General features: G+C 40.8%; 1 protein-coding gene across 1 annotated transcript in view; it reads left to right on the top strand.

Annotated features, from left to right (window-relative positions):
- Positions 1-10,402, top strand: part of tgfbr3 (transforming growth factor, beta receptor III) — an 80,126-nt gene extending 69,724 nt beyond the window's left edge. Inside the window, exons 15-17 of the mRNA XM_086225220.1 lie at positions 34-84; positions 1,501-1,608; positions 5,126-10,402. Coding sequence (XP_086081346.1) covers positions 34-84; positions 1,501-1,608; positions 5,126-5,244 — 278 coding nt within the window. The 3' untranslated portion in view covers positions 5,245-10,402. The remainder of the gene's footprint in view (positions 1-33; positions 85-1,500; positions 1,609-5,125) is intronic.
- Positions 10,403-12,051: the final 1,649 nt, after the last annotated feature.

The following is a 12,051-nucleotide window of genomic DNA, read 5'->3' as shown; positions in this document are numbered from 1 at the left end:
ATATTCAGTTTAAAATTTGTATTTTTTTTTCAGATATACCCAACCGCAAAATACCAGAGGGCACAAAGGCGCCTGTTAGTGAAAGTAAGTCATCTTACTGAAGTGTCAGATGTGTACTTTGTATTTTATTTGACTGCTCCTCTTTCCATTTTTGTATTCAGGCATTATTTTTTAATTAATTTATTTTTTTTCATATTTGCTTCAAGGACACTTTCATTTCATGGCACATTTCATTTCACAACATCACTTCATGATACTGATGTTATCACCACTCCCCACCACCGATCACATGCCCCCCCTTCTCACCACACATCTATACTGTTGCTCCTCGGAGTTCCATTTAGTCTCTGAGGAACATCTGAAATAAACAACTATCCGTTTACACCGTTGCTAGACTCACGGGTCAGTCGGGTCTAAATACTTAGAGACTGACATTCCCATTCAAGCCTCAGATTCACATTCTCTGAGGTTTAGTTGCTACTAGTGGGTGGAACAAATTAGAGATTTACAGAAGAAGCAGTTGCTTTGCAGAACAAATTCAAAGTCTGTGACAGACATGCAGCAGTTGTGTACTGTTAAACACTGTCCTCCCAACAACATAAGCAAGTATGATGTCACATTGGCAGCAAACCTTTGGTAACACTTTACAGTGAGTTTACTTTAGTAACACCGAGTTAACAGATAATGATAACCAATGTGTTTACGAATCACTCACTGGTGGTGTTCGTGTTAACTTTGTGCGGATTGAAAATGGATGGAAAAACTGGGGGAGGCTGGAGTGAGGTTGGGGGTCAGAGTGAACTGTTTCTTCAGGGATGGATGTTCCCCACTTTACAAGAAGGGTCACACAGAGCATTAGCAGGGAAGGGTTAATTATGCTGAAATATTGATAATATAGTGGTCATACATCACAAAGCATCAACCAACTAATAACTCCTACTTTATAGTGTTGCTATGTCACTAAGGAAAGGAAGTGCCACAGGTTCATCAGTGGCTGTTCCAGCACCTTCTGAACAACAATCTGGCAGTCAGAGCTCCACTGATACACACTGTTTACCATCACGTAAAGGGGTACTGCTGTAACATAAGCCTGTCAAATAAGCTTAGTATTCGAAAAGCGTCTGTACCGGCATGACAGTTTTATTTAGATCCCAAATATGAGCCACATGGAACCAGGTTTAGTCCAGATCTGCGATGTTTTCCGGTCCTTGTCTTGTGTCTAAAGTTTCTCTGGTTTTTGGCTATCAAATTATGGGAAAAAGTCATCATAAAAAACATGTAATGACGTTGACTATATTGCATTTTTTTTGTCAAGTTACTGGTTGATTTCTGCATTTTCCAAAATTCCTATGTGATGTACTTTGTAGTAGATGATTTTACTTTTTCTACTTGATTTCATTATGTCTGATTTTTCCATCTATTTTTGTTCATTTTGGGACTCCATTAATTTGTGTTGTGTTGTATCCTCCAGTATGAACTGTGTGCTGTTTTATTTTCTAGCTACCATGTACGTGCTGGCCACTCCAACGTTGGTGGGCATCGCATTTGCAGCCTTTGTGATCGGGGCTCTGTTGACCGGAGCCCTGTGGTTTATCTACTCACACACAGGTAGGTCGTTTACCTGCTGCTCCAAGGTCCCACCTCACTACAGATAAGATTTAAAGGAATGTCCAAGGGACTTACTGCCAAAAATGTGCCGCTGGGATTGCCAAACATCCTGCTGCTGACAGAGGCCAGTTCACAATAACATTTTGGCCCCTCTACTGTAAATATATCCTGTTGGTCAGCAGCGAGAGCTCTTCTCTTTCCTGCCTTTGAATGTTTTGAGGGACTGCGGGGTGGTCAGCAAATATTCTCAGCACAATGGCTGGGGACGAGCTGGAAATTCCCCTTGTTGGGTTTAGCTGGCGCTCACAGGAAAAGACACACAATCTCTCCGTTAGTTGCCAAGACCCTTCCCCATCATCCCCAGCCCGCTGACCCTGGCTGACCCCTGAGAGGAAGTACGCTCCCAGCAGTCCACGGAGTTCACCTTTACATAGAGCTGCCCTGTTCTCCTCAGCCTGTTTGACCTGTTACCCCATGCTGATGTGTTCTCTCTGGACGTCTTACATAAACGGGCGCTGGATGTTTAAGTCTTGAGTCAGGGCTTGAGTTTTTGTAGGTTTTTAGGAGCTGGATTAAAAAAATCTCCTCTACACCGTAGTTCAAGACAATACTGGCATTTTTCTAAAAACTTGCAGTTTTACAAACTAATCAAACTGCAGTTATAATCAGTCACATCTACAAGTGTGCACTGAGTAGAATTTCTTTGAGCAGGAAAGATCAGCTGTCAGTTTTAGCAGGCTTATCTTTATCACAATATTGGTACTGGCAACTCTTTAGAAAGCCACTTTATTGGAGCTTTACGACCTTCCTAGAGTGACTAATAAACAAAGACCAGCCTTGAGAGTATCTGCTTTTCCAATTTGATTTTGCTGGTTTTCACATTTCCTGGTCAATATGAACATACACAAAGAACAGGTTTAAGGATATTAGTTATGAAATCACATGACCAGACCAGCCTTGTGAGGCTACAGCCATAGGATCCTGCTGACGTTATTAACGGCCTTTGTGCAGGGTCACTGGACCGTCCGGCTCAAAATGACCTTACATGGCAACATTGGCGGCTCCTTTTAAACCCCAAGAATGCAGTTCCCCCAAAACAACCAATAAAAATACAAACTTATTTTAAAACTGTAAAATGAGATGAAACATGAAAATAGAGCTTCGTCTTTCCCCTCAGGGTCTGAGTACAATATTCTTGCTCTCATGAGGGAGAACGTTTCCCTTCTTTCTGGACGTGTATTCAATTCGATTGTATTTGTTTTTAATCCATTACAACTCAACTCCTTATAAGGCCTTCAGAAGTACGAAAGCTTCATAAAACACCTCCGCAGTTCATTATTTGACATTTTGCTCATTGTCTCAGTGTACACGAGAGGTCTACATCCTGACAGAACTGCCAAGAGATCAACTCTCCTCCTCTGAGATGCTTCACTATCAAGCAAATAAAAATAGGGACTAGTTATTACAACCGAGCAGAGTCACAGGAGGATACATTTGACAAATTATCTGCTTTAAAATCAGCAACTCAGAAATATTTTTTTGGAGCTCACTTTCTAGAAAAAAAAATCCTTGCTGAGGCTGCTGCCCCCGCGACCCAGATAAGCGGAGGATGACGAAGACAAAGACAAAGCTTTCTTTCCCTCTCATTTTGGTTTACAAGGAAGGATTGAAGAATCAATTCATTACAGATAATTGAAGATCAATCTGCCTCCAGAACACTAGATGGCAGTACGTAGCTGGTCGCTGTCAGACTTTCTTCCTGTTTCGCTGTCAAGACTTTCTTCCTGTTGACATTTTCCTTCATAGCAGACAAGTTGTTCAGGGCACAACTGTCTTAAATTCAAAGGTTGAAGAAGTACAGACAGCACCTAAGGCTGAGAGACTGGTGCTTCCAATCTCAGACCCACTCACGAAGAGTGGTCAGGGCACAGCTATTAGCAATATACATGGAGGAATGAAATCGTGTAACTTCTGCTGGAAACTTCTTCGCTTTTTGTCATCTCAGGCAGAAATTCAACCCATCCGTGTTCAAGCGCTTGTTGCTCTAATGTGGTTCTGAGGTTTAAGTTTGAAGAACGGACTGGAGCAAATTTACAACAGAAACATCGTCACTGTCCTGCTTACTGCTTGTACTACAGCTACCGTTACTCTGTGCTTCGCTAACACCATTCACTTCTTTCTGGTGTGGTGACGTTGAACGTGAGGGACTTTAAAAACAACCCCCAAAAACAAAGGAAAAGCAACTCCTTGTCTCCTCACAATGGGAACATTATCAGTTGGCTTTGAAAGTGGGTTGTGAAACAGAAAATGATGTTACAGCCCTTGAAGGTAAACAGATTAAAAAAAAAATTAAAAAAAATATACTGCATTCCCCATAATGCACCTCTCTGTAGTTTTGTGTTGAGATTTCCTGTTGGGTAAATCCATCTTACAAAACACTACACCTTACCATTATTTATTGATCTCCTCCTGTCCTCCAGGCAGACATCTATCACAGCAGCTGTTTTTTTAAATTTGTTTTGTTTTTTGACACACATCTAGTTTTCCCACACACTATATTTCATTGGCAGACAAGCAGTCTTTGTTTCTCTGGAATCATCCAGAAAGATAGTATTGAACCTGGAGATCAGTGTTTCTCCAGATAGATGAGGTGAATATGAGTCCCTTTGTTTAGTAGAGCTCATGGCCCAGTGAGGGAACCGGTTCTGGCTCTGATAAACATTAGCAGATGAAGGGGGCCTGAAGAGGGAGTGAGACGCCGAGGACACATATGCATGCCATATATGCAAGCACATAAACACACACACAAATCAGTATAACACACAAATTACAGATAGGAGCGTCTTTATCTGGGAGGGAATGTTTTATTGTGTATTAGAGCCAAAACTTTAAATTAAACCCAGACTTGGCAGAAGGCCAAACGCTGTTCTTTGTCTGTTTTATAAACAAATAAGCAGTTTCATTAACATGTTGGATCCCACGAGTGTAGGAGATGAATTGTACCCTTTGACGTCGAACAATAAACCCGTCAGCGGTTTGAGATCCAGGCACAAGGTCCTGTCTTGTGTGTACTCTCCTTGATCTTCTAAATACAGTCCAATTGATTCCAGATAACAAAAGAAATGAAAACATAATAAATGAAAATAAGTATCATCTGCCTGTTTGGATGTGGCCGGCTGCTTCACAGCTTTCTGAGGGGACTTTTATTTTTTGGATTATAGCACTTAAAAACACTCAGTAAATCTGTCATTAAAAATAGAGTAATGACGTGTTCATCCATACAAGTCTGTGCACAAAACACCAGAATCAAGACAAACTGATGGATACAAATCATATTTTAACTCTTGGCCAGAATTAGGTTTATTTCAGGAAGCGATGTCACAGTAGGAGATGAGACAGTGCATTTTGCACAGAGTAGAGTACACTATGGTGCTAAGATGAAATCAATTTCTTATGTTCTCTCTATTTTGTTCAACCCTCCTCCCTCCTTCCTTACCCCTCCCCGGCCCTTGTCTAGGTGAGACAGCTGGCACACAGCAGGTCCAGAAGTCACAGCCCGCCTCAGAAAACAGCAGTGCCGCTCACAGTATCGGCAGCACGCAAAGCACCCCCTGTTCCAGCAGCAGCACGGCATAGCCCAGGGCGACACAGGCCGCCCAGCCCTGGCACACGAGGGCCTGCACTGCTCACAGGGACCAGGATGTGGACCAGAGCGTTTCTTTCAATGAAAGGACTTATTTTGGGGTTGTGGTAGGAAGGATTTTTTTAAAGAAGAAATCGCTCATATCAGCTTCACTTCATGTGTAAATTGTATCCAAGCATGAGCCAAACATACAGTCCTGATGTGATTGGTCTGTAATAGCAGTGTGACCCAACTCAGCAGCATGACCTCATATCCAACACCTTACCAAACTGCAAGAAACAAATATGTTTCTTTCTACTCCCACAATGCAGCCTTTTGTTTTGACCTTAAATGGTTTGATTTGGGCTTTTTGTGAGAAACAGATATACTCCAAGAGCAAGGAAAAGCAAAGTCGGTGATGGTAGTGTTAATGAGACGCCGAAGGCTGGATTGTAACAAAGGCAGCAAAGCCTTCATGTAGATCTACCGAGACCTGGCTGACTGAAAATATTCACTCATGTATAAGCAAAACAACCACTATTAACATTCAGTCAAGAGAGTAGCATGATAGCGGTGCTTTCTCCCCACACACTCGCCGTGAGAAAGACCTTTAAAAGAGATGTAATTGAATGTATGCAGAAGTTTAAATGCCAAACAATGTGAAAGAAAAATGTGAAAACATACTGATAACAAGCCACGTTCTATCCTTCACTAATTTGTTCCCTCAGAATGGATTTTTTTTTGCACCGTATGTTGCCTTCCACACAGTAGTTAGACTCTAACTGTTAGAGTGATGCATGTCAGTAGATCTAGATCAAAGCTAAGGTTTCAGCTTCACAGGGGCATCGTGGGTCCCTATTACTTGATGAACACTTGTTCATGAATGCTTCTGCATTTTGGTAAAAACACTCAGAGAAGGTTGATACCATCTCACGTCTGTATTTTTGGTTCAGAGCTTCCAACAGAAAATGAATAGCCTAGCTTAGCACAGAGACTGGGACAAAACCTGTTTTAACGTTAGCACTTCATATGTAGCACAGAACCTTGTGTGTCAGAATCAAGGCAAAGCTAACTTCCTTAGCATTAGCTTCAGAAAACTTTATTTATTCCTGTGGGAGACAATTAAGGGCTTTGCTGAGGGCAAAACTCAATTTACATTATTTAGATTTAAACTCACCTATGAAGACTAGCTTTGGAAAGCTGGTATTCAATGTTGTTCCCCCATGCTGCTAAGGTGTCACTGTCATTTGGTGAAGAGACCATGAATATACTTCAGTCCCTATGGTGCAGCTGTGGCTCTGAAATTAGTTTAATTTATTCACTTCAACTTGCAAAAAAAAAAAAAGAATTATGCAGAATGTACAGTTTGAGGTAAAATTGAAATGGGCATAGATATTATGTACAACATCAAAAAAACATGATTAAAATCCCCAGTCCTAATTTAGAGTAAATACTGTATGAATTATTTATACTACAGGTTATTAAATAGCCTGATACCACATGAGATGGTGGAGGTCTCCCAATAAAGTTTCATCAGGATAAAAAATAAAATGATGAAATCATAACGACACTTGAATTCTCCCCAGTAACTTGTAGCGAGGTTACTATCAAAAACCTTGCAGTACTAATTTAAATGTATCATTATGGATTTGTTGGCCCTGTGATGAACAGGAGGTGTGTCCAGGGTGACCCCACCTCTTGCCCAATGACAGCTGGGATAGTCTCAGCTCTCCCATCCCCCTATCATCCCAAACAAGACATGCGGAATAGAATCAAATCTCTCAAGAACAAACAGTTCAAAAAGAGTTAAGCAGAGGGCAGCACTCCTTCCAAGAGGCAAGAAGAAAACGTGACAGCACAAAAATCATCCAGAAAACCAAACCATCACTTTACACATAACCAGAGATCATTTTTCCTCCAATTTTGATTAATTATTGGCTTTTAGAGTCATTCAGTAATGCTAGGCAAGATGTTTTCCCCCTGCCCTTCATGCCTTATGACTTATGCTAAGCTAGGCTTCCCACCCTCTGGCCCCTTTCTCCAAAACACAGATCGAAGTGTGGTATCAGTCTCTAGCTCACTTTCAGAAAAAAATCGAATGAGCTTTTCTCCCAAATTGTCAAACTACTCTTTCAAAGCATGTATATTTTGTAAATATTGTAAATACTCAAAATTCTTATGAGTGTGTGCAAATGCTGTTGGATTTGCTCGTCTGTCTAAGGACAGGTTCAACAGAGGGATGTTAAAGCTATTTCTATTTTTTCTTTTTAAGTGATTTGAACCACATTGCTGAACTAGCAAATCAAGTGTGACTGTAAAATAATGGTTTAGTATGGTAAATATTTCTTTATTAAATCATCTGAGTACTTTTTAGTTGAAAAAAATGTCAGACTATTATGAAAAGATCCAAGCCAGATCTTTTTAACAAGTTGCAGAGGAACACATTTTTAACAGTGAAAACCAGCACGTCTTCAAGTTTTTAAAGCTGTAAACAGTGACATATGAATAATTGTAGAACTACTTATCACATTCAGCTGTTTGAATTCAGGTTTTTCTTACATACAAGCCACATATACAGTAAAATGTATTGATTTTCCTCTTCCAGCTACTTTTGTATAAATATCAGAACTGACAGAGTATTGTTTTTAAAGAATAAGCTGAAGCTAACGGACATATATTTACCTGTTCTGCCAGTGTATCGCGGCGACTACCCCACCGTCTCAGAATTATATGAATGTTCGCTCTAGTGCCTTCCTTTAGCCTCTGTGTGTGTTTTTTTGTTTGTATGTTTATTTTTTCACCTGACTGTGTGGGACAAACTGGGGCCTTAGAAATTGAGAAGGGAAACTTCCCTGTAACCGTGTCTCTAAGGAGTCACAGGAAACACAGAAGTTTATCTCAAAATGTATTTTCTTATGTAAACATGTATAAAGCTTTCTACAGAGTGAACAGAGTATAAATACATATATATATATATATATAAATATATATATGTATAAATTATATTTAGGAATGTATTTACCAAGAGAAATTATTGTCCTTATTGAAGTACTGTGAATTGTTGATGTGCGCATACATAACACGTGTTACTTTGGTTTATCACTTTGGTTCATGAAAGCTTTTGACATGTTTTATGACACATTCACTGATAGAAATGAAATATTATTAATACACCATTTATTACAGAATGACATTGTGAGTCCGCTCGACAAAGAAACCAAATCAACAGTACATATTTTCCTGGCTGCATCGATACTGAATGACCTAATTCAGAGGGCGCCTGAGTATGCTTCTCCTTATATTGTGTCATATATCACAATGACGGATGTTCATAGTAAACATGGCCAAAGTTTTTAACAATGAGGTAAATGTATGTACAAGAAACCTCAGGCCTTGACTGCTCTGAACACTTCAAATATTTTTTCTACCTGCGTGTCAAACCCAGACGTCCGCTCATGTAATGGTCATTTCCTCCAGGACGCTGCCCCTCGGCAGGCTTCCAGAAGTTGGCCTATCAGAGGAGCTGAAACAGATTTTTTTCAGACAGAGGGAACAGAAGGCTGCAGAAAGAGCCAGCATTAGATAACGCATGTCTTTACTTATTATTCTAATTAAAAGAATAAGAAGATATACATATATATATTTATATATAAAAGAGAGACAGAGACCAATATAAAGCAGGAAATGACCATAACTGCCCCCTTTAATAGAAATTAGCATTAAAGCTGAATGAATCATATTTAAAAAATAGTTTCGAGTGATAATGTTTATTTACCTTCCAAACTTTTATATGTCATATCTTATTTATCCAGGCAAAACTTTACCGCATGTCCTATCATGTAAAATCAATATATATGTAAATGCTTTTTAAACAGTGATAAAAATGAATCTTTTTTTTTTTTAAGAATTCCCTTCTTGGCAAAAATGACTCATCAGTGACACTTTTGTTTTTGTTTTACAGATAATTACTAGCTTGTATTAATACTACTTTTACTTAGATAAGTTCTTATAAAGATAATAAATCAGATATTAAGTTGCCTTACAACAGATTATTTTACTACATTTTCCAGTTATTTATTTTTTGATGATTTTCATCATGGTATAAAACAATTGGCTTTAATTGCCACGTGAAATCAGTTTTCGGTCACAAAACCCAGCTCCTTCATTAACCAAATATACTCCACCAAACATAGACTTTAATTCCTTCAAAACAATTTTTTAAAAGAAGCAAACGACTGATGACAACATTTAAATTACATAATTATTGCCAGAAACTCAGATCAATAAACGCTGGAGAAATCATTTGATTGTGTTATATAGGTTCTCTCAGTTGTAGAGCAACATTGGATATTTGTTTGCATAATCAGTCCTCTTGCCAAAATGTGTCCACTGCCAAAGCCGAACCTTTAAACTGGCAGCATAAACGGTGATGGTATGGAGCAATGTTACTGAACACAACAGTGCTGCAAACACTCTCTCCCTCCATGCTTTAGTGAGTGGGAATGCACCACAGCCTATAATCATTGGTCATTGTGGGATAACAGATTTCGGACATTCTTGCAGTTGTGCGGTTTCTCTTATCGACTGCAGCGAATCGTGCTCACATCTGTAATTATCCCCCCTCTGCCCCTCATGTCACGCTGTTACGCTGCAGAGCCTCAAGTTCTGTTCTGGATGTAATCTTTTCATTCGAGACAATTTGGGGATTGGTTTTTCTTTTCTCTCCGACTGATGATATATTTTTTGAGAGTTGCTGCTCATTCCTTCTTTTAGCCCGGTGTATCCCCTCGTCATGATTACCTAACTAGATAGAAATGTTATTATCAATATGGAGAAACACTGTAAGAATAAGTATGTTGAGGGAACAAAAGAATTGGACTCAACGATAAATGCTGAAGACAGCTGTAGTCATTACCTAGTTATGGATTGTATGTTTTTTGTATTTGACTACCTCATGTTTGTCTATGAATGTCTCTTTTGTGTATAGTGTTTGTAAAAAAGTTTAAACCCCATCACCCAATGGAAAGTAAACATGAAGAGCCCCTCCTCCCATGTTACAATTGCCTTCTTTGGTCGTTGTTAATGTTTCCTTTTGTTTCTTGGCACTTTTTATACGCTGTAAATACGCATGATATTTGTATAACTATACATCCATTAAATTTTCATTATAATTGTAAAGGTTGTTGTGTGATTTTTCCCGGGGGGGCGGGGGGCTGTATGCATGTACAAAAAAGAACAATGAAGTATAATAATGATGTGATAGTGAGCTCTGCTGTGGTGAGGTCATGACTGGTGAGCTCATACAATGATGCGGACCATGGGGGGGATGGGAGTGGTGGGTGGGCACTTAAACAGGCGCAGTCCCCCATTCTAGCCTCACCACTCCATCTATGGTTTTCATTATGGCTCCGTGGAGACTGGCGATGGTAAGCTCAATGGTTGTGAGTGGATGATAAAGACCTTTCTGTGTGTGACCGCCCAGGTTTGATCCCCTTCAAGGCCTCAGTGATGTCACATATGCTCTCAGCAAAGCATCCCTCCTAAGGTGAGGCTCGTGTCCAGCTGATGACTAATTTACTGACCCACCACGTTGAGCTGGAGATTGTGATGCAATTGTTTTCATTTCCTGCATCCCCCCCCCTGAGTATCTTGGACACATATTTTGTTGTTTCATTGTTTGTAGCTAATACATTCAGCCAGTGATTGCATGTGGCTAATAGTGCAGAACAAATGCCAGCTCAGATACATGGTTTTTGGGGAGGCTGATCTAATTTAGACCAGACCTTTGGCTCTAAACGTGATCATTTTAATTCAGTGAGATGTTTTGGAACTTTTGTTCCAGGGGCCAACATCAGAGTGGGATGAGAGCAGATTAATTGTGTGTTAACTGTTTATATCCCACCCTCAGCCGATGCTATGGCAGCCTGCGAGGACATTCACACCACTGTCTCTCAGCTGCAGACGGCACATCCACAGTCCCTTATCATTATCTCTGGGGATTTCAACCATGCCTCGCTCTCCACTTCTCTCCCCAACTTCACCCAGTATGTTGCTTGCCGTACAAGGGACAGTAAAATCTTGGACTTGCTGTTTGCCTACACAAAGGAGACTTAAAGCTCATCACCGCTCCCCCCGCTTGGCCACTCAGATCACAACCTGGTCATCCTTCACCCCACCTACACCCCCATGGTGACCAAGAAGGAATAAGGATGTGGTCTCAGGACTGCAGTGAGGCCCTGAGAGACTGCTTTTGAATGCACAGACTGGCAGGAACTTTGCGGGCCCCATGGTGAGGACATCAACGCCCTCACCCACTGCATAATGGACTACATTAATTTCTGCATGGAGAACACTGTGCCAACCAAGAAGGTGCTGTGTTTCTCCCAAAATAAACCGTGGGTGACCCTGGAGCTGAAGGCCCTGCTGAATGAGAAGAAGAGGGCTTTCAGAGCCAGAAACAAAGAGGATCTGAGAAGGGTGCAAAAGGATCTTAAACATAAGATCCGGGGGTTGGGGGGGGGGGGGTGAGAGTTCCAGGAGGAAGATGGAGGAACAGCTCCAGCCCAGTCCGAGAAGTCTGGAAGAACATGAACAAAATCTCTGGCCACTTTGAGGACAACGGAGGAGCCACAGCTTCTGCTGACCGGGGTTGGGCTAACAACCTGAACCTGTTTTTAAACAGATTAGACTCTGGGCCTCTTAACACCTCCCCCACTCCCATCAACCACCCTTTGCATGCTGCCCTCCCTCCCCTCTCCTGGTGCAGTGCTATTGCTACCTGCACTCTCGTCACACCACCCTGTTTCACCCCTGACCACACA

The sequence above is a fragment of the Aulostomus chinensis genome, chromosome 14 (assembly GCF_037954235.1).
Source record: "Aulostomus chinensis isolate RoL2024-O1b breed Wild chromosome 14, RoL_Achi_v1.0, whole genome shotgun sequence".
Classification (NCBI taxonomy): Eukaryota; Metazoa; Chordata; class Actinopteri; order Syngnathiformes; family Aulostomidae; genus Aulostomus; species Aulostomus chinensis.
The sequence above is the reverse complement of the archived record's forward strand: the minus strand, read 5'-3'. Positions and strand labels throughout refer to the sequence as shown.